Below are 22,023 nucleotides of genomic sequence, written 5' to 3'. Positions count from 1 at the left end.
GCTTCCTCCAGGAGCGACGTCCTGCTCCTGGCTTTGGGGCAGAGGGACTCCCCACCGGGAAGTGTCGGCCCTGGGCATCCTAACAGGGGGAAGGTTTGGACTGGCCGCCCGATCCCCCTGCGCCCTCAGGTAATCTTCCTGCTCCTCTCGTATGTCCCTCCGTGCAGGGACAGGAAAGACACTGAGGGAAAGGGGTGGGACGGGGCCTTTTAACCTCTCGTGTGCTTTCCTGTCCCTGTAAGGAGGAGGAGGACGTCCTCCATGGTGCTGTCAGGTGGACGTCCTGGAAAAGGGAGTTTCTCCTCTCTGTGTTGGCACATGAATGGTAATATGTTTGAAGAAAGTTGGCTGTCTGCCTCAGTTTAGTAAGCTAGCTCCCTTCTCTGTCTCTGCATTAACTGTAATGGCGAAGAAAAACTGAATTTGCCATTATTGAATCTTATAAGCCTTATAGCCAGCATCACTCAAACATGTTAGTGGTGACAGTAGTACTCCCTTTTTGTGCTGGAGTGAACCGTGATTGGCATGGTATTTAACTTCATCCCATCAACCTACTGGCTTTTCATGTCACAATGAATGTGCCGCTTTACATTAGGACATGTAGGGGCACTGAATCTTCACCTCAGGATCGTGATCCAATGACCTACTAGCGTTCAATGTCCCCTAATAGCAAAGATATTTAAGAGGAAATTGAGTGCAGTCAGAGTTTGCAGATGCTCAATAAAATCTTACATGTCATAGTCATTAGTGATTGAGAGAGCGCTCACTCTGTCGTAGGGCGCTGATGATTCCTATGGCAATCTGAGGCTTTACAACGGCTTTTATGTCTGGTATAGATCAAAGCCTACCAGGCTGCCTCTTAGTATAACACTAACACAATAATGCTCTGAACCACACAAGTAGTGTTGTGTATTTTTAATGTGACCGAAAGGATCGCATGTTCATGCTACAAAAGACTATAATATTTATTTTTGTTCACTTATACTCACATAAAATTAAATAAAAAAAATAAAAAAGTCTAATGCATCTCAAAATGGTACCAATAAAAAAAGTTCATTACTCAAAAATAATTAGTCTCATAAAACAATGTTATGAAAAATTAGAACGTTATGACACCAAATAAAATAAAAAATGTTTTTTCTTAAAATGATATTCATGTGCAAATGTGATATATACATAGAAAAAGTTATAAATTGGATATCACTGTATTTGTGTTATTAACTCATACTATAAAACATTAAAAATTAGTTATCTTGCACATGGAATGTAAAAATGAACAATGCCAGAATTGCAGGCATTCAGAAGTACCCAAAAAATAGTAACAGTGACAGCAACAACTTGTCCCACAAAAGTAAGCCTTCACACAACTCAGTATACAGAAGAAAAACATTTTTGGTTCTCAGAAAGGCTTATTTTTAAGAGCAAAATTATTAAAACATTAAAAAAAACCTAACTGAATTTGTTTTTTTCATTATCGTATTGACAACCAAAAGAGAGAAGAGGCATGTTAATTATACTGAATGGTAAGTAGTGTATGATAAATGCATCAAAACCTAGAATTGATGATTTTCTGACCATTCCATTCACAAAAAGTGTAAAAAAAGGATCTAAAAAATGCATAATTACCCAAAAATTGGACCGATAAAAAACTACATCTTGTAACATAAAAAAACCCTCATACAATTGCTGGAAAAATGTTAAATTTGTTACTATCTGAAGAAGAGGATAAAAAAACCTTTTTAAAACTGTATTTATTGTAGAAAAGTAACACAAACAAAAAAAAAAAACTACATAAATTTGATACTGGTAATCACGCTGACACGAAAAACAAAGTTAATACCTTATTTGTGCAGCACATGAATATCATAGTATTTAAAATAAAATGTCAAACAATTACAGAATAGGTCTTTTTTTCCAATTTATCCCCAAAAAGACTTCGTAAAAGTAAGGTGTTAGGTTGTATACACGCTAAAATGTTTCCATGTTTCCACTGACAGGTACACTTCAACACGCAAAAGAAAAAAAAGGTACTGGAATGTAAAAAAAAAAAAAACGGAAGAAAGAAAAATATGTGTGAGCATTGAAGCCAAATTAGGTCTGGTCCTAAAGGTTATAATCATTTTCAAATACATTGAAACAACTTTCTATCTAGCTTAAAAAGCCCTTTTAATTATCTTTTTGAAACGAAGCAACTACACTATAAGAAAAATACAACAACACTGAACCTCATGAAGAATTATCAAAAGGTCATAATGTATTTTGCCCAAATGTATACTGTACTGCTCAATTTAGTTTTCCCAAGAAACTGAGTGTCAGCTTCAAATCATAAACCAACTTTAAAAAAAGCCTTTGTTATCCACAGCACGGCAACCAATCAAAGCTTAGCTCTAAAAAAAAAAAACAAAAAAGAACAAACCTTCAGTTTCATCTTCATCTCGGAATTCAACTGAACTCATTTTCCTTTTTACTTTTCCTGTATCAGAAAACCCAAAAAATATGAATAGTATGGTTAAGCGTAAATTAACTAGGTCATCCTTTTTTTTTAATAAAACCCTTTAAAAGATATGTTCATTTTTTCAGCTTTTTTTGCTGCAGTTTTTGTGCAGAAGTTACCATGTACCAGTAAAAGCTACGCTACGTCAGAAATCTCATGCACACACGTTTCTCTGTCCTCTGACTTAATTTGAGAAACGCAGTGCTTTTTAGATCTGCAGCATGTCAATTATTTCAGCATTTTTGCAACATGTTTTCACCAATAGAAAGCAAAGAAAAGATTTCGATGTGTTTTTGGTTCATTTTGGTGAATAGAACTAAATTTATTAAACACGTACAGTAGATAAATCATACATGTAAATCAGTATCCAAAAACGCGTCAAAAGCACAACAAAAAAGCAGCAAACCCTGCATTTTATAAGTATTTTTACAGCAAAGAGAGTAGATTTTAGCTGCAAAAAAAAAAAAAAAAAAAATCACTACATAAATGAGTGTGAAAATAGCGTAAATAGACTCTGTACCAAAAATAAAGTTGGCCATATTTTTTTTTTTTACATTTAAAAAACGGTCATTTTCTTCATTTCAGCAGCTATTTAAGAAATTACTGAGCTGGTGATGTGCACAGTCATTTTCATCTCAATGCTGCAGGAAAAACACGGAGACAAGAGATATGGTGGAGAGATAGGTTGTGTCCACCAGCTCTAATTTGTTATTTTACATAACTGCAATAGTTTAGGGATCACTTTTTTAAACAAAGTGGAAAACTCATTTATTTTTTCTTTAATTATGTTAGGCTAGGCAAGCTTTCATGAAGTCAATTCAATAGAATTTTATGCCATACAGTAAAAAAAAAAAAAAAAAAGTATACGTGGGAGTCCGAGATGGTGTTTTATTTCACAGTATCCACTTGATATAAATTCCAAATATGCATATTAAACTCTGTTGGCCCACCACTTGCTTTCATCAAAGCCTTAACCCAGTCAGGCATGAAATCAATGAGTTCTGCCATCTTGACTTGTGGAATGTTGGCCAAGTTGGCACATAAACATTTTCAAAGATCTCCACGAGAAGCAGATTTTCATGAATGTCATCTCATTGCACAATCAAGCCTAGGTCAAACATGTTCTCTGGGGTCCATATCAGGTTACGGACAGGCCAATGGAAGCTACCAGATTTCTTATACATGTCAATCTTGGGTAAATTTAGCACTGTGGCATGGAGCTACATCTACCATGAACAGAATAGGAAAAACACACAAATACATGTTAGCACTGTACCTCCACCCCTGGAGGTAACTGGAGTAAAAATAGCATCCACTTAAGCCGAGTTCTTGTCCCAGGATTAACAACTGAAATATATATATAATCCTTATCTCTACCCCAAATTCACTTAATACAGCCCATATTCATGCTGTACATTCCCATTCAGTGCTTCCATGTGAGCACCGACTGCGAGTGTAGTAGGAGCGACTTTCCACTTCACTGGCGGCATTGTAATCCCCGGCTGGTGAGTGTGGACCAAAGCATCCTCTACAGTGAAAACTAGGTATGAAGTTCCCCTCTATTTGCCCACTTATATAAATGTCTCAGTGTGTCATGTCAAGTGCCGTGGAATAAATGGAATTATGATAATAAATAATAAGTTAAAAGGAATATAACACACTAAGCACAAACTATGCAACATTTGGAATTGACAACTCGTACATGCTCATTAGAGCAGGGACTAGCCCAACTTCGGAATCAGGACGTGACTGATGACTGTAGCCATGGCCGCTTTATGCGATCCCCCATAAAGGGATACTCAAACGAAACATCATCAGAAGTCAAAAACAGACAAGATTTGTTGTTGAGGGAAAAAGATTGGGAATTTTTCATTGAAGTACCTAAGAAAAGTGGTTAGATTTTTAGAATAAATAGCTTGACATTTAGCAAAAAATTCAACTTTGGTTTCGGACAAAGCTTAACCCTTTTGATTTTATTTTTTTTATCCTATTCAACAAGCGGTATAAGTGATTAGACAACTTTATTCTTTGGGTTGGTGTGATTACAGGAATACCAGATTTATAATCGGGTTTTTCTGTTTGTCTGATATCACACACTAAAAAAAAAAAAAAAAAAAGAGTTTTTGCATCATCATATTTTGAGAGCTATAATTTTTCCATATTTCTGCTGAGTCACATGAGGGCTTGTTTTTTTGCAGAAAGACTTGACGTTTTTATTGGTACCATTTTCAAGCACATTTTTGATCACTTAAATCGGATTTTTGGGAGGCAGAATTAACAAAAAACATTTTATGGATTTGTGTTTTTGAGAATTTTTTTAATGCCTTTTACCGTGTGGTAAAAGTGATGAGGCAGCTTTATTGTTCAGATTATGATTACAGCAATATTAGATTTATATCATTTGTTATGATTTGGTGCTTTACACAAAAAAAACAAATTTTTAGAAAAAAATTATTTTTGTATCACTTTGTTCTGAGAGCTATAACTTATTTCACCACTGACAAAGCTGTATGGTGGCTTGTTTTTTGCGGGACAAAATGATGTTTTGAGCTATATCATTCTTATTTACATTAGTCTTTTTTATCACGTTTTATCGCACTTTCTTTCCGGTGGTATGATGTTTTTTGCCACTTTTTTTAGGGTGTTCATTGAAAGGGTTAACTAGTGACAGTTTTATAGATTAGGTTGTTCCGTACGCAGCGATACCAAATTTTTTTTTTGCTTTTTCATGAATAAACATATTTATTGGTGTAATATTACTTTTTGTTTACTTAGTTCTTTTGTGAGACTTCAACTTTTATATGTCTGATTGCTGGTCTCATGCACTGCAATACACATTTATTTCAATGCATGAGAACTGTCAGACCAGCTGCCATGAAAACCCTCGGCTCCTCCGTGATCACTTCACTGAAGTAGTAAGGAGTGCTCTGCCTCTCTTCTAAATTCCAATAGCGATTGCGGCATCTAGAAGATAGCAAACATCATTGGGACCAGATTCAATCACCTGTCAGAGCTGCCGCCCTGCACCGGAATCACAGCGCTTGCAGGAACCTTAGGGGTTCTGAGCGCTGCGAGCCCGCTGACCATTAATAAACGTCGACGCTGCACAAAACCCAGCAAGCACTAACATTTATCTACAGTGGGCAGTCAGGAACAGGTTAAGCACTTAACTCCTCTGACACAGCTGACACGAAACACATGTTAGTGCTGTCTTCTCCACACCTGTGCTGCCACCACAGGGTAACATGTTTTACTACTTAATGATTTGTCTTCAATATTTAAGCTCATGTACTTTATTCATATAGCAATACTTGTTATTATCGCCAACATTTGTTACCATTATCAAAAGTGACCAATATATAGTTCCATTGGCTGTATTTTTTTTTTACATCAGCCAACAATTTGTTGCTTACCTGATATTATATCCTATTGGATCTTTAACCCCTTAGTGACAGAGCCAATTTGGTAGTTAATGACCAATCCAATTTTTACAATTCTGACTACTGTCACTTTATGAGTTATAGCTCTGGAACGTTTCAATGGATCCCACTGATCCGGATATTGGTTTTTCACGACATATTGTACTTCACGTTAGTGATAACATTTCTTCAATATAACTTGCGTTTATTTATGAAAAATATGGAAATTTGGCAAAGAGTTAGAAAATTTAGTAATTTTCAAACTTAATTTTTGTGCCCTTAAATCAGAGAGTGGTGTCACACAAAATAGTTAATAAATAACATTTCCCACATGTCTACGTTACATCAGCACAATTATGGAAACATAATTTTTTGTTAGGACGTTATAAGGGTTAAAATTTGACCAGCAATTTCTTATTTTTCCAACAAAATTTACAAAACCATTTTTTTTTAGGGACCACCTCACATTTGAAGTGAGTTTGGGGGGGTCAATATAACAGAAAATAGCCAAAAGTGACACCATTCTAAAAACTGCATCCCTCATGGTGTCAAAACCACAGTTTATTAACCCTTCAGGTGCTTCACGAGAACTAAAGCAATGTGGAAGGAAAAAAATGAACATTTTACTTTTTTCACAAAAAAATTGACTTTGGAACCAATTTTTTTTTATTTCTACATGGGTATCAGGAGAAAATGGACCACAAAATTTGCAATTTCTCCCGAATACACCGATACTCCATATGTGGGGAAAAGCCACTGTTTGGGTGCATGGCAGGGCTCAGAAAGGATGGAGCACTGTGATTTTTTGAACGCAAAATTGGCTGGAATCAATGGTAGCGCCAAGTTGCATTTGGAGGCCCCCTGATGTACCTAAACAGTGGAAACCCCTCAATTCTAGCTCCAACCCTAACCTTAACCATAACCCTAACCACAAACCTAATCCTAACACACCCCTAACCATAATTTCAACCCCAACTTTAGCCTCAACCCCAACTTTAGCCCCAACTCACTTTAGCCCCAACTCTAACACTAATGGGAAAATGGAAATACATGTTTTTTAATTTTATTATTTTTACCTAACTAAGGCTACTTTCAGACTTGCTTTACGAGGCTATAATCACAGATATTGCCCAAAACTTATCATTAACCCCTTAACGGGTAATACACCACAGAACACTATCACTACTTTTGTGGTAGCAAGATAATACAGTAGAAAATTTATACCACACAATGATGTATACTTTATGAAAATATACTTTAGTGAAACATAAAAACAAAGTACACAAGAAAAATGCTGGAAAGTAAAAATGAGGGACTACATGTCCATGGAATCTCATATCACAGCACTCCAATTCACCAATATAATAATGTAATAATGTATAAGACCATTGCACATACTTATCTGAATGAGTCACCTAACAAGCAAAAAATAACATCACATAGCAAAAAATAAGAAACGCTCCAGCAATATTCCCTAGTAAAACGTGTACCCACAATGGGTGTACCTATATCTAAATGTCAGGAAAAATGCCCCGCATATGTAGAAAGCCAAAAATTACCCTATTAATAGGTGCTAACCCATATAGATAGACCTGAAATGGGCCATCAAGGATGGAGGCAAGTATAGTAAACGATGGACAGATCCATACCTGGGTGCTGGTGGAGATGCGTTTACGTCCCTCTGCCCCGACGCACGTTTCGCACAGCTTCCGAGGAAGCTAGCAGCAGGGGGGGATGTGGGGGAGGGTCAAGCATCAAAAGGCTGCGAGGCACAAATCTCACACCATAAGCCAGCTAAGCTCAGACCAAAAAGCTTGCTATGTGGTACCCCATGAGGTCTAAACTGCTTTGTTGAGTTAGAATGTTTCCTTAAGAAGTTATGGAGATACTATATGTCCTAGCTGTTTATTGTGTGTTTCCGAGATCCCCAGAACAGCAAAGCTGTGTTTGGTCTCAACACATAGCAGGGGCTCAGCTGGATACGATGCCACCAAAACCGCCTCCCTAGGACTGTCCCTTAAAGAGTTATGACTCAACTTAGGTTTTGGAGTTTTTAGCTGTCAGAGGCGAGGGAAGGGGATTTAGGTTCAGTCCAGAGGGCAGGAGGGGTGTGACCCAAAGGGGTTAAATGCTCATGTAAAGCGTGGCCTACTTTTTTTTTCTCTTGGGAGGTCACAACAACATATTGTGTGCTGACCACAAGCCTCCCATGTGGCAACCCCTCCCCCCAAACCAAGGCCTTTCATATGCTGGTAACTGACCCTATCTTTTGTCCTACCACTATCTGTCTTAACATATCTGATCATTTTGTATGTGTAACCATCGTGTACTGTATATAGTGTATTGTCTAGTGTGCACTTAAAGTGAACCTGTGAACTGGATTTTGCGAAGTATCCCACAGACACTGTCAGGTTGGCCCTGTTAAACTGATTAAAATGATACCTGGGGTGAAGAAATCCATCTTGTGATTCTTGTGTAATCAGTGTTGGAAGTTTGCAGCTAATGAGATGCTCGTGCTCCGGGACGGGACTGTAGGCAGGGTCTTATCTTCCTGCTCTAAGCCAGAGAAACCAAGATTAGACCTGCCCACAGGAAGCCTCAAAGCACAAACATGCTCCTCATCATAAAAGACTGTTTGTGCTTCGGAGCAACCTGTGGGCAGATCTTGCCTTGGTTTCTCTAGCTTAAAACAGGAAGATAAGACTCTGCCTGAAGTCCCGCCCCGTAGCACAAGCATATCATTAGCTGCAAACTTCTTACTGATTAAACAAGAACCACAATACGATTGCGTCACCCCAGGTATCATTTTAATCAGTTTAACACTGCCAACCTGACATTGTCTATAGGTTACTTAGCAAAATCCTGCTGACAGGTTCACTTTAAGGCAATTAATATATAATTTATCCTTGGGCTGCTCTTTTATCTCGATCCACATGTCCATTTATCGGTTTAACTTCCCATGCAACCGGGGCTGGTTTCTGACCAGATATAAGCCCGGTCCGTTAACAGGATTATATCTAAGAAGGAACTGGTGGAAGTCGTACCGGGTTGGCAACACTCTGCTTTACTGGTGAAAAGGGCCTCTCAGCCTGTCAGGGTTGTTAGCAAGTGTGGTGCCATCTCACTCCCCGTGCCTCCCTGGGCCTGTGTGAACAAGGGGTGTCTGTGTAAAACTGTACCAAGCTGACCTTATGTGTCCCCAGGAGGTGTGGAACGTCATGTTAGTAATAGTGGAGAGACCGCATTACATGATCCATCTAATATAATAGTGATGACAGGCAGGTGGTGAGGTGTGGGTTCATTACATGTGGTGTCAGCGGTGGGATTGTGTGATCTCTCTGGTGCCATCCTTCACATCCGGTTTTAGACAGTCTCCTCATTTTATTAGGTTTATACGGTATGTCAAACACTGCACATTCTAGGCTAGTGTGTTTGCCATCTTAGGCTACGTTTTCATGATGACTATGTGGTGAGTTTTTGATGTTGCAAATTTTCTGAAGCTTTTCTGCACCTATTATGTAAATTGGTTTACTTGTTTTTTTTCCATTGCATTTTTATCGTGATTTGATGGAGCAGCATTTTTGGTGAATAAAACTTTATTAACACCTTGGTGACAGAGCCAATTTTAACCTTAATGATCAATTTATGTGGTAAAAACTCTGGAAAGCTTATACCGATCCCAGGGATTCTGAGACTTTTTTTTAATGACATAATGTAATTCATGATAGTAGTAAAATTTGTTCAGTGTGACTTGGGTTTGTGATATCGGAAATTTGGCGAAAACCTCTCAATTTTCAAACTTTTAATTCTTACATCCTTAAACCAAAGAGCTATGTCACACAAAATAGTTAATAAATAACATTTCCCACGTGTCCACTTTACATTTGCATCATTTTTTAAACATTTTTTTTTTGGTCAGGAAGTTAGAAGGGTTAAGTGTTGATCAGCAATTTCTACTTTTTCCAACAAGATTTACAAAAACATTTTTTTTTAGGGACCACATCAAAATAATTTGTAATACTAATGTTCCAATCAGTAAAAATGATCTCAGGTCATATCACAAATGTAAGGTCTATTTTCCCTAGGACAAGTACTAGGCTGTACCTTCCTAGCAGCTAAGTTTGGCACTCTAATTATACGGGATTTGGTGCCTCCGCTCCTCAAATACCGCCAAATTTATCATTTATACTTGGGGTAATGGGAGAAATTGGACCCCACAATTTTTTATGCAATTTCTCTCAAATGTGGCAGTACCCCCATATGTGGTTGAACACTATGGTTTGCGTACATGGCAGGGACCACTACTTGGCTTTTAGAATGCAGATTCTGTTTGAATAGTGTTAGGCGTCGGATTCCTGCGGCTGTGCGGCAGGAATCCAGGGCCATGCATCCAGCGGTCTCCCATTCCTTTCCGACTGCTCGGGGACCTGCACAGCAATCTCGGCGATCCAGGTGCCCTGCTCAGACCAGCTCTCTGGGTCTGGATGTTGCTGCCACCTCTGGACCAGCAATGGTAGCGCAACCTGCTTTGCAGGAAACCACTCCAGAGGCTAAGTCCTCTCGCCGCGCTACTGGTCATGCCCACGAGACAATCTCCCAGTGGAGATTGGGGGTCACGTGCTCAGGTCCTTGTCCTGATCTGATTGGCCCATCCCAGAGGCCCGGAAGCGCATGGCTATAAAAGGCCCGCATGGACACTCGCCCATGCGCTAGTATAGACATTATTTTCTAGATGTGTGAATGGTGACGGATGTATGATTCTGGTGACTGACTCATTTGAAACTCCTACCCTTGGATATTATGCATGTGGATAGGGAATTAAAGGATAGTCAGCGCCAGTCAGTGGCAAGCCATACACCACTGTGCCTACCGCACCGCTACACTAGCGACCGATGGTGTCATGCCTCACGGCACTATCGCACAGCGGCAGTAGTTGCCGCCGCGCTGCACTTAGCAGCACTTACTGGCGTCCGCGGTAGTGACGCCGCACACACGGTAGGTCAAGACGGACACCGACCGCTGCCTTGGGCCGTGTCCTGTGACCATATACCGTGTGTGCACGCCAGCTGAGACCTGTGAAACTAACAGGCTTGGCGTTTATGCTTTACTGATACTAAAGTGCCTCTGTGAGTTTAACAGAGTCCGCTCTGCGCACCTCGGGTGACGTTTTACCCGAGCGCAGTATACCGCCATATAGCGAGTCCGCCATTACTCAGCAGCGGTTGCTACACCTACTGCACGGTGGACCCCGGGCGGCGAACGCACTTCCTATTATTTATATTTAGTGCATTCCGCCGTCCCTAACAAATAGTTTGTGGGCGCCATTAGCAGAGCCCCTGAGATGCCAGAACAGCAGAAACCCTCCCAGGAGATCTCATATTAGAAACTTCACTGCCTAATGAATTCATCTAGGGGTGTAGTGAATATTTTGAACCCATAGTGCATCATAGAATTTTTCAACATTGAGACATGGAAATATATTTTAGTAGTAAATTTACATTTATTTTATTTGCTGCAAATTTGTCAGGTACACAAGGGTTAATAGGTGAAACTGGACCCCATAATTTATTGTGTAAATTCTCTTGAACGTTAACCCCTGATTGGCTGGAGCTTTTATTGATGTTTCGTTTTCCGCTCCCTTTCTTTCCAGAGCCATTTTATTTTTCCGTCAATATGGCCATGTAAGGGCTTATTTTTTGCCGGACGAGTTCTACTTTTGAACGACACCATTGATTTTACCATGTAGTGTACTCGAAAATGGGAACAAAATTCCAAGTGCGGTGAAATTGCAAAGAAAAGTGCAATCCCACACTTGTTTATTGTTTGGCTAAAACTGACCTGTCATGATTTTCCAGGTCATTACAAGTTTATAGACACCAAACATGTCTAGGTTCTCTTTTATCTAAGTGGTGACAAAAAATTACGTTTGCTAAAAAAAAAAAAAAAAAAATTTGTGTCTGATTGCCATATGTGGAGTAGGGAAGGAATTTTTTTCCCCCAATGTGGAGCTTACTGTTTGTCATATGGGTTTTTTTTTGCCTTCCTCTGGATCAACATGTTAGGGCAAGTTAGGATAGGATATGGGTTGAACTAGATGGACATAAAGTCTCCCTTCAACCTTAATAACTATGTTACTATGTGCCATTTTCCGAGACCGGTACCGTCCCCATTTTTCGTGATCTCGGGTCGGATGAGGGCTCATTTTTGGCGTGTCGAGCTGACATTTTTAATGATACCACTTTGTGCAGATACGTTCTTTTGATAGCCCATTATTGCATTTTGGCGATACCAAATATGTGTAGGTTTGATTTTTTTTTCATTGTTTTATTTTGATTGGGGTCAAAGGGGGGTGATTTAACCTTATTTTTATTTTTTAATATTTTTAAACAATTTTTTTTTTACTTTTGGCATGCTTCAATAGCCTCCACAGGAGGCTAGAAGCTGCCATAGCACGATCTGCTCGGCTACATAGAGGCTACCTCTATGTAGTAGAATTACAGCAGTGCTATGAGTGCCGACCACAGGGTGGCGCTCATAGCAATCTGCCATCAACAACCATAGAGGTCTTGAGGAGACCTCAGGTTGTTATGGCAACGCGTCGCGATGCGCTCATTTCCGGCCACGCGCAGGAAGCTCTAGTTAAACGCCGCTGTCAGCGTTTGACAGCGGGATTTAACTACTTAATAGGCGAGGACGGATCGCGATTCCACTTGCACCTATTGCGGGCACATGTAAGCTGTTTAAAACAGCTGACATGTCGCGGCTTTGAGGTGGGCTCACCGCTGGAGCCCACCTCAAAGCGGTGGATATTGACCGCTGACGTACTATCCCATCAGCGGTCAGGAAGGGATTAATGTTCGCCCACACATCAGGGCTGAGAAGGAAGGAGCGCTATTTGGAACACAGATTTTACTAGAATAGTTTACAGGCCACTTTTGTGGAATGCCGAAGGTGCCAAAACAGCAGAAAACCCCCCCAAAGTGACCCTATTGTAAAAATTGCATTTCTCAATGAATTCATCTATGGCTGAAGTGACTATTTTGTAACATCCACGCCAGGCTTTTTCTGGAGAATTGCAAATACGCCAGTCTAGTACCCATACATTGTTTTCCAATGCAATTTAGAGCCCCTATAAATTGTGCACAGCTTGTGCTTCTGGCGACACACACCCCCCATAAATTCTTAAGTGCTCTCCCCCCAATACAATAATGCCAAACATGTGGCCACTTACTGTGCTTTAGGCACAGTGGGACTCACAAGGGGGAGGGGGCAGTTGACATTTGGATTTGGGAGCGCAGAATTCACTGTATTTTATTTGCGGGGTTGGGAGGCATATCACTTTCCCCAGAGTTTTTGTTCTGGCAGTAACGGGGAACCCCCTTGTATTTCCAGTTGCAGATGACGCATCTGAGTGAGGGCTGGTTTTGTGAGGGATAAATTTGGGTTTTTATTGGTAACATTTTGGGGTACATAACATTTTTTGATCCCTTTCAGAAATGGCCAGGATCACATTCTTGTGTTCAACGCTGATGACTTATGTCGGGGTTTCTGTGTAAATCCCGCAAAATGTGATTCAGACCAAATTCCTGATGGAACCACAAACCACAATGAGATGGAGACACTTCGTACTCCGTTTGGTGTCTGCTCTGGCGATATCCATCTTTTTAGATCTGCACAGATCTGTGGTCGCCGACGCTTGTGCACTAAAAAGACACCTAAAATGATGGGACACTGCCGGAACACAGACCAGTTTAAAATGACTCCAAAGTTACTCTATCTGCCTCAAAAGTGAGTGCTACCGCACCGTGCCCTGCCGGTGACCTGCCTGGATCAGTGCTGTAAGAGCACCGATCCTAGGCTGGTGCCTAGGAAAGGACTAGCATGGTCTGCAGCAGCTGATTGGCACAATGTAATCGTCGCTCGCACCAATCACAGGGCACAGCCGCGGTGTGACCGCGCTCTTCCCTGCTGGTATCCTGCCTAGGATCGGAGCTGTGAGCTCCGATCTTAGGCCGGTGCCTAGCAACACCGATGTCACCAGGGCCAGCTCTGATTGGTGGGATCGATGTGATCATCGATCCCAGCAATGACAAGTCACAGCAGCGGTATGACCGCTCTGTGACCTGTCTCTGACTGCTCTGCAGGGCCTCACACTAGCTAGATCTTCTGCTGTGCTGGGCCTTGTGGTGCCACAGAAGCCTGTTTCATCACAATTCCTGATGAAGAAAGAAGAGAGACTACAACCGTAGGTGCTGATCCCTGATCCCAGCCCAATCTCTCCTTATCCATCCCAATCCCCTATCCCTTTCCCCCCTCCATCCCCCCTTTGCACAACATCCGTACCCACATTTAGCAGCTGCTGAGTGTTGATTGGTGACGCAGTTCACCAATCAACACTCATGCCCGCTATTCTTTCTCACACCTCTTTGCGCCACCTCCGTGTGCACATCCAGCAGCCGCCGAACTTTGATAAGTGACGCAGTTCACTTATCAGAGCTCGTGCCTGCTGTTTTAGATACTTTTATTTTCACAGACATTCTTTTTCTCCCTGGTTCTTTCTTTTAGATTTTTCTTTTCAGACAAGTTTGCACCAAGCACTATCCCACCCCCACACATACAAAAACAGATCAAAATAAAGTACGGTACTTAACACAAGCAGGATACTCATAAAAAAAAATCCCGCCCATCACGATCGTCCCGACAGCGCTATTCACTGCCTCCGACACTGATAGCGAGGGAGAGGATCCTACATTTCTTTATTTCTCGGATTCTTCATCCTCATCCTCTTCCTTGCAGACATCCCAGGACAGAAGAGGAGGCAGCGCCCACCATCTCAGAAGATGAAGCTGAACCAGCGCACCCTATTGCGGACCCCTATGGACCTCGCCCCTCTGAAAATTACTAGACACTGATTCCTGATTTTGTGGCAGAATCAGGAATCAAGTTTGACACCACCGGCCTCACAGAAATAGAATTTCTCAAAGTCTTTTCTCTGAGGATTTTGTTAACCTCAAGGTGGGCCAAACTAATTTATGGCACAAAGCCCCGGTTCATCATATTCTAACTGCTCTCCTGTATACGAAGTTGAAATGATGCAGTTCTGGGGCCTGGTCCTTCACATGGGGATCCGGAAGAAGCCAGAACTTCGGCAATATTGGATTGTTGATATTTTTTTTCAACGCTCCTGTTTTCCGAATGGTCATGGCCCTGACACGTTTTGAGGCTAGCCACAAATTCCTGCATTATACCGATAATGCAGTGTCCCCCACAAGTTGACCCCAACTTTGACCGTCTGTTCAAAGTTCGGCCGGTCATCGAACCCTTCAACAATAAGTTTGATGAAGTGTACGTGCCTCAAAGGGACACCTGCGTGGATGAGTCCCTAGTTCATTTTAAGGGAAGGCTCGGATTCCGTCAGTACCTACCCAGCAAGAGGGCCAGGTACGGAATTAAACTCTACAAACTGTGTGAGAGTACCTCAGGGTACACCCACAGACTTAAAGTTTACGAAGGAAAGGACACCAGGATTGAACCCCCTGAGTGTCCTCCTGTCCTAGGGGTGACTGTTAAAATTGTGTGTGATTTGGTGCACCCACTGCTGGATAAAGGTTATCACCTCTACAGCGATAACTTTTATATCAGCATCCCACTCTTCAAATCCCTCTCTGTGCGAGGTACCGCAAAAATCAGAGAGACCTCCCGAAATCGCTACTTGGGAAGAGGCTCAGAAGGGGTGACAGCAGAGCCCAATGTAGCGACCACTTGCTGGTGGTCAAGTGCAAGGGAAAGAGGGATGTCCTTCTCTTCACCACCATATATGGTGATGCAGCACCTTCAGCACTGTACGAGGTACCTCTACACAGGTCAGCAAACCGACCTGTGTACTTGGGTACAACAAAAACAAGGGGAGGGCGTTGATCTCTCCAATTAACTCCTCCAACCGTACAGTGCTTTGAGAAAAGCCAGGGTGTGGTACAATAAGCTGGCCATGCACATCGTACAAATGGCAATGCACATTTCCTGCTGTCACGATGTGCACGCCACACTGATACGTCGTACCTTCAGTTCCAGGAGGTAGTGGTTAAAGCCCTGATATTTGGCACTCAGGAAGGAGCGGGACCCATAACTTCCGGAACTAAAGGTGCTCGTATCGTATAAGGTCAGCATTTTCCGGGGGAGGTCCCGCAACCTTAAAAAAGAGGCAAGTCGCAAAAAAGGTGCAGAGTGTGTTACAAAAGGGGAATGCGCAAGGACAACATTTATCAATGCGACACCTGCCCCGAAAACCTGGCCTGTGTATGAAAGATTGCTTAAACTTGTACCACACCTCCATGCACTACTAATTTACTTAGATTTACAGGAAACAGTAGATTAGTTCCAAAAAGGGGGCACATCTACAGGGTAGGCCATTTATATGGATACACTTCACAATGGCCACCATGGTCACCACCCATCTTGAAAAGTTTTCCCCCTCCCATATACTAACGTGCCACAAACAGGCAGTTGATATCACCAACAATTCCCATTTTATTTAGGTGTATCCATATAAATGGCCCACTCAGGTGTATCCATATAAATGGCCCACCCTGTAGATATGTTCCTTGGGGGTCTAGTTTCCAAAACGATATCACTTGTGTTTTGTTTTTGTTTTTTTACTGCTTAGACACATCAGGGGCTTTGCAAATGGAACATGACGCCTGCTGACCATTCCATCAAAGTCTGCATTCCAAAATGTCACTACTTTCCTTTCGAGCCCTGATGTGTGCCCAAACAGTAGTTTTCTCCCACATATGGGGTACTATCGTACTCAGGACAAATTGGACAACAACTTTTGGGGTCCAATTTCTCCTGTTACCCTTGGGAAAATAAAAAATTGGGGACTAAATTATCATGTTTGTGGAAAAAATATGATTTTTTATTTTCACGCCCGGGCGTTATAAACTTTAGTGAAACACTTGGGGGTTCAAAGTGCTCACCACACATCTAGATAAGTTCCTTAGGGGGGACTAGTTTCCAAAATGGGGTCACTTGTGGGGCATTTCCACTGTTCAGGCACATCAGGGGCTCTCCAAATGCGACATGGCGTCCGATCTCCATTCCAGCCAATTTTGGTTTGAAAAAGTCAAATGGCGCTCCTTCCCTTCAGAGCCCTACCGTACGCCCAAACAGAGGTTTTCCCCCACATATGGGTTATCGGTGTACTCAGGAGAAATTGCACAACAACTTTATCTGTTCATTTTCTCCTTTTACCCTTGTGAAAATGTGAAAAAAAAATTGTTGCTAAAAGATCATTTTTGTGACTAAAGTTAAATGTTCATTTTTTTCCTTCCATGTTGCTTCTGGTCCTGTGAAACACTTGAAGGGTTGATAAACTTCTTGTATGTGGTTTTGATCAGCTTGAGGGGTGCAGTTTTTAGAATGGTGTCATTTTAGGTATTTTCTATCATATTGACTCCTTAAAGTGACATCAAATGTGAAGTGGTCCCTAAAAAAACGGTTTTGTAAATTTTGTAGTAAAAGTGAGAAATCGCTGGACAATTTTAACTTTGTGTGACATATTTCTCTGTTTTAAGGGCATAAAAATTCAAAGTTTGAAAATTGCAAAATTTTCCAAGTTTTCGCCGAATTTCCGTTTTTTACACAAATAAACATAAGTTATATCGAAGAAATTTTACCACTGACGTGAAGTACAATATGTCACGAAAAAACAGTCTCAGAATCGGACATGGAACAGTGGTCAGAATTGTAAAAATTGGCCTGGTCATTAAAATGCAAACCACCCTTTGGGGGTAAAGGCCTTAAAAGGCATTTCGGTGGTCGTTATAGGGTTAAACCTGTGCTGTAAACAAAGCACAAAAAAACACAACTAAAAAAAAACCAAAAAAAAACATGGTGCAGTGAGCAGGAGTTTCATGAAATCGCATGTATTTTTCATGGACAGTTAAAAGCAGATTTTTTGCACAAAAATGACGTAGAGGAAACAGTATTTTCTATACTTGTGAACATGGTCTAATGGTATTTTCCCCTTTCAACTTTCTTTACTCACATGTCACGGCTCTGTTAAAGAGGTTGTCTGGGACTTTAACATTGATGGCCTCATTAGGATAAGTCATCAATGTCCGGTCAGTGGGGGTGCGACACCCATCAGCCCCGGTGATCAGATGATCCTGGCGTTGGCCGCAAACTGCACATCACAGCGCCATTGACGGAATAGTGATTGTGACCGGGTGCTGCACATCGTCCCCCTATTCAGATCAATAGGGGGTGGATGTGGAGTACCAAACAAGAGCCACTATTCCATCAAAAGAGTTGTGCAACTCCACACCTGAGCTGTTCTGGCCACCACTGACACTGGGAACAACAGATTGGCAGGGGTGCTGGGTGTCGCACGCCAACTGATCACACATTGATGGCCATCAATGTTAAAGTCCCAGACAACCCCTTTAAGTATAATACAATCAGCAGGTACTAAGACTCTAGCACTGCGTCTTTGTAGCTGCAGTGGTGACATCAGCGCTGCAGCCAATCACTAGGCAAAGTGGGTCTGTCAGCTTAGAAGGCGCAAGCCACTGAATCCAATGACTGGCTGCAGCGCCGTTGTCATGCAGTCACCACTGCAGCTGCAGAGACGCTGCACTGGACCAGGGAAGGGGAGGACCTGCAGATTCTATTAGTTTTAGGGTCTGTGCACACGGTGCGGATTCTGCTGCGTATCCGCAGCGGATTTGGCCCTGCGGATCTGCAGCAGAACTGCAGGTGATGTACAGTACCATTATTGGCTATGTAAAACAAAATCCGCTGTGCACATGCTGCGGATTTTTCCGCGCAGATTTGCTGCGGATTGAAAACTGCAGCATGTCACTTCTTTTGTGCAGTTTTGCTGCAGTTTTCCACCTGCTCCATTCTAGAAATCCACAGGTGGAAAACCGCACAAAAACTGCAGTAAATCCGCACAAAAAATGCACTAAATCCATAGGTAAAACGCAGGTCATTTGACCTACGGATTTAGTAAAATGTGCGTGGAAAAATCCGCAGCAGAATCCGCACTGTGTGCACATAGCCTTAGCAGAACCATGAGGTGTAAGGCTATGTGCACACGTAGTTTTCGGTGGTGCGGATTTTGGAAAACCACAAGTCAAATAGACCTGCAGTTTCACACCTCTACAATGGAGTAGATGTGAAACCGCAGGGGATTCCGCACAAACAATTGACATGCTGCGGATTGTAACCCGCGGAAAAATCCGCAGCATGTGCACAGCGTTTTTGGTTTGACCATTGGAAACAATGGTACTGTACAACGCAGCAGAAACTGCTGCGGACCCGCAGGGCCAGGAACGCAGCAGATCCGCAGCAGAACCTGCACCATGTGCACATAGCCTTAGGAAAGTTGAAAGGGGGACAGTGACAAAATCATGGCTGTTGGCAACTATGTGCCAAAGGAGAGCTCTGATTTCTTGGCATGGGCAACTATATTAAAAACGTGCACAAGTTTCCCACGAGTAAGCCTCGCCACACCAGTAGCCAGAGAAAGCCATGTTCTGGTAGGGGGCCAGACCTTCCTCTCACTAATGGCAGAAAGTTCCTCGGCGGTACCGGAGTTTCCACAGAGGCAGTTCGCGGGCCATGACGTCACCGCGGCAGTGTGTGAGGTGACGGCAGCGCAGACATAAGACGCGGTGTCTCCTCATCCCTGCACCGAATGGCAGGCTGTGGTCTCTCTGCCTCGGTGGCTTTGTTTCTGCGTCTGGCTGTAGCTAGGAGAATCAATGCACACATCTCCCACCCGTGTTTCCCGTCGCGCTCCCACTTACCTCATATGGGGACCAGCCAGCTGTGAAGCTGGGTGTGTGATGTGGACTCGGTTACAGAGATTCAGTGAGGGGGGGAAGCTCAGCTTCTTGTCGGGTTCTTTCCCCACTGCCTCCCCCCTGCGTGTCTTTGTGTGCTGCGTGTCCGTGCGCTCTCGCGTGACGTGACGGGACTCCGCGTGTGTCATTTCCGCAGAAGGACACAGAGAGACCGAGGCTGCGGTGGGAACAGCCCCCTGCCCTCTCTCCACTCAGGCGAGACACGGCGGGGGATGGGGAATCACTTCTCAAGGACACAGTCGCGTATATTGCCCACTGGAGGGTGAACAGCAGCTCTGGAGTTACACGCAGCTCTCACATGACTCGCAGTAAACTTTTCTCTCAGAAGCAGAGTTTTGCGGCCCACGCTGCCGTCCACACTTTCCCACCCCACAGACACATCTTCTGCCCCTCTCTGAATGGGCTGGGTGCACCGTGCAGGACATGGAGCTCAGACAGCTTTCCCATCTATTCTGTACTCCTATTAGATGACAGCCTTCTCCTCCCTCTAGACTAGAGCTAAATAGTGGATGAAGACATAGTACCTGTGTACCGCACTATACTTTTACTTAAAAAAACAATAGAAGTCAATGGTAGGTTTAGCTTGTACAGTCTGCCACAGACATTTTTGGCCACGTACCAAACCCCCTTCAAGAATCGAAGGCTCCCACTTCTAAGCATCCAGCAACACAGTTTCAGTACAAACCTAAAACTTACAGAAATGCTAATGTTCGCCATTCATCAAAGTAGTCTTTACCTACAGTCATCCAAGAAGTATCGTTTCTCATTGCGGAGATTGACATGCTAAGCATGCTGGGATGAGGATACTTAAAGCCGCAATGCTCTTACCTACAGTCACACATCCGTGTCTATTTTTAAGTTTGTGTAAGATGGGCAGTTCTGGCTTTGCATCCTGTTTTTAAAAGCTGAAGGTGATAAACTGTCTAAACTTTTATTTCTCCATTGGCTCTTGGCAACACATTAGTGAAAAACTGATGGTACACAGATGAAACACTGCCATACAAGTATATCTTCTGTATTTCATCTGTTTTATATGGACTTTAATGGAAGATTCTGATCCGCAAAAATGGAGGAAAATAGGACACGCAGCGAGTCTCATGGGCCGTGTACCTAGATCCTTTTCTTAATCTGATGTGCATATGCTCAAAGTGCAAGAAACCATTTGACTGCGTGAGCGCGATATCCAATAGCGATCTGTGTCATACATGTCAAGGACTGCATGCAGCAGCCGAGGAGAGAGGTGGAGTGAGTGAATCGAAGTCACGCCCATCAGACCGGACAGACCCTATTAGCATACATCTCTGGATAAATATAAAAGGTTTTATGGGTGATACATGGGGAGTCGGGGTTACATAAGTATTTAGGGAATGCATAGCTGACATTGAATAAAATTATATTTTTAGGTGGTAGGACAGAAAAGTGGTGACAGGTTTCCTTGGGCTGTTGCGGATTTTGATGTGTTTCTGCAACGTTTTTGGACACGTGGAATTGCATCAAATCCGCAGTGTAGTACAGTACCAATGATAGTCAATGGGAATTTGAGAATTGGTGTGCACACGCTGCGGAAAAATCTGTGTGGATTCGCAGCGTTTTATTTTCGCAACATGTCAATTCTTTGTGCAGAAACACAGCGTTTCTGCACTCATTTACTATACATTAAGTAAGGCAAATCCACACGTCAAAAAACGCATGACAATATGCAAGAAATCAGCATCAATTCCGCAAGAAATCCGAAAGCATTTTGGCCTGCGTTTTCTGCCAAGAGTTGCAGATTCTGTGCGGAAAATTCCGCAGGCCAATCCGCAACGTGTGCACATACACTAAATGCCTGACAAAGTTAAGTAGACCAAAAGATCCTCAAAAGCTAGATATCATTTTGCGATCCAAAGAAATTCTGGAACAAATGATAAAGTAATTGAGATCTGTCAAAGAACAACAGTCAGAGCCATTATTCACAAATAGCAAAAACATGGAACAGTGGTGAACCTTCCCAGGAGTAGCCAGTCGGCCAAAATACTCCAAGAGCGCAGCGATAACTCATCTAAGAGGTCACAAAAGACCCCATAACAATATCCAAATAATTGCAGGCCTCACTTGCCTCGGTTAAGGCCAGTGTGCATGACTCCACCATAAGAAAGACACTGGGCAATAATTGCCTGCATGACAGAGTTCCAAGACGAAAACCATTGACGAGCAATAAGAACGTAAAGGCTTGTCTCAGTTTTGCCAGAAAACATCTTGA

At 42.4% G+C, this 22,023-nt stretch overlaps 1 protein-coding gene across 2 annotated transcripts in view; it reads right to left on the bottom strand.

Moving 5' to 3' along the window:
- BEND3 (BEN domain containing 3) overlaps positions 1-20,094 on the bottom strand; it is a 30,224-nt gene extending 10,130 nt beyond the window's left edge. Inside the window, exons 1-2 of one of the 2 annotated variants that reach the window (XM_073576078.1) lie at positions 19,725-20,094; positions 2,417-2,473 (exon numbers count right to left, since the gene is read on the bottom strand). In XM_073576078.1, coding sequence (XP_073432179.1) covers positions 2,417-2,456 — 40 coding nt within the window. In that variant the 5' untranslated portion in view covers positions 2,457-2,473; positions 19,725-20,094. Of the gene's footprint in view, positions 1-2,416; positions 2,474-19,506; positions 19,692-19,724 lie in introns of those variants that run through there. The other variant, XM_073576079.1, reaches the window with a different exon arrangement.
- Positions 20,095-22,023: the final 1,929 nt, after the last annotated feature.

Source organism: Dendrobates tinctorius, unplaced genomic scaffold (assembly GCF_039654945.1).
Source record: "Dendrobates tinctorius isolate UK_male_01 unplaced genomic scaffold, ASM3965494v1 ptg000046l, whole genome shotgun sequence".
Classification (NCBI taxonomy): Eukaryota; Metazoa; Chordata; class Amphibia; order Anura; family Dendrobatidae; genus Dendrobates; species Dendrobates tinctorius.
Note: the sequence above shows the minus strand (reverse complement) of the source record. Positions and strands in the feature narration are given on the sequence as shown.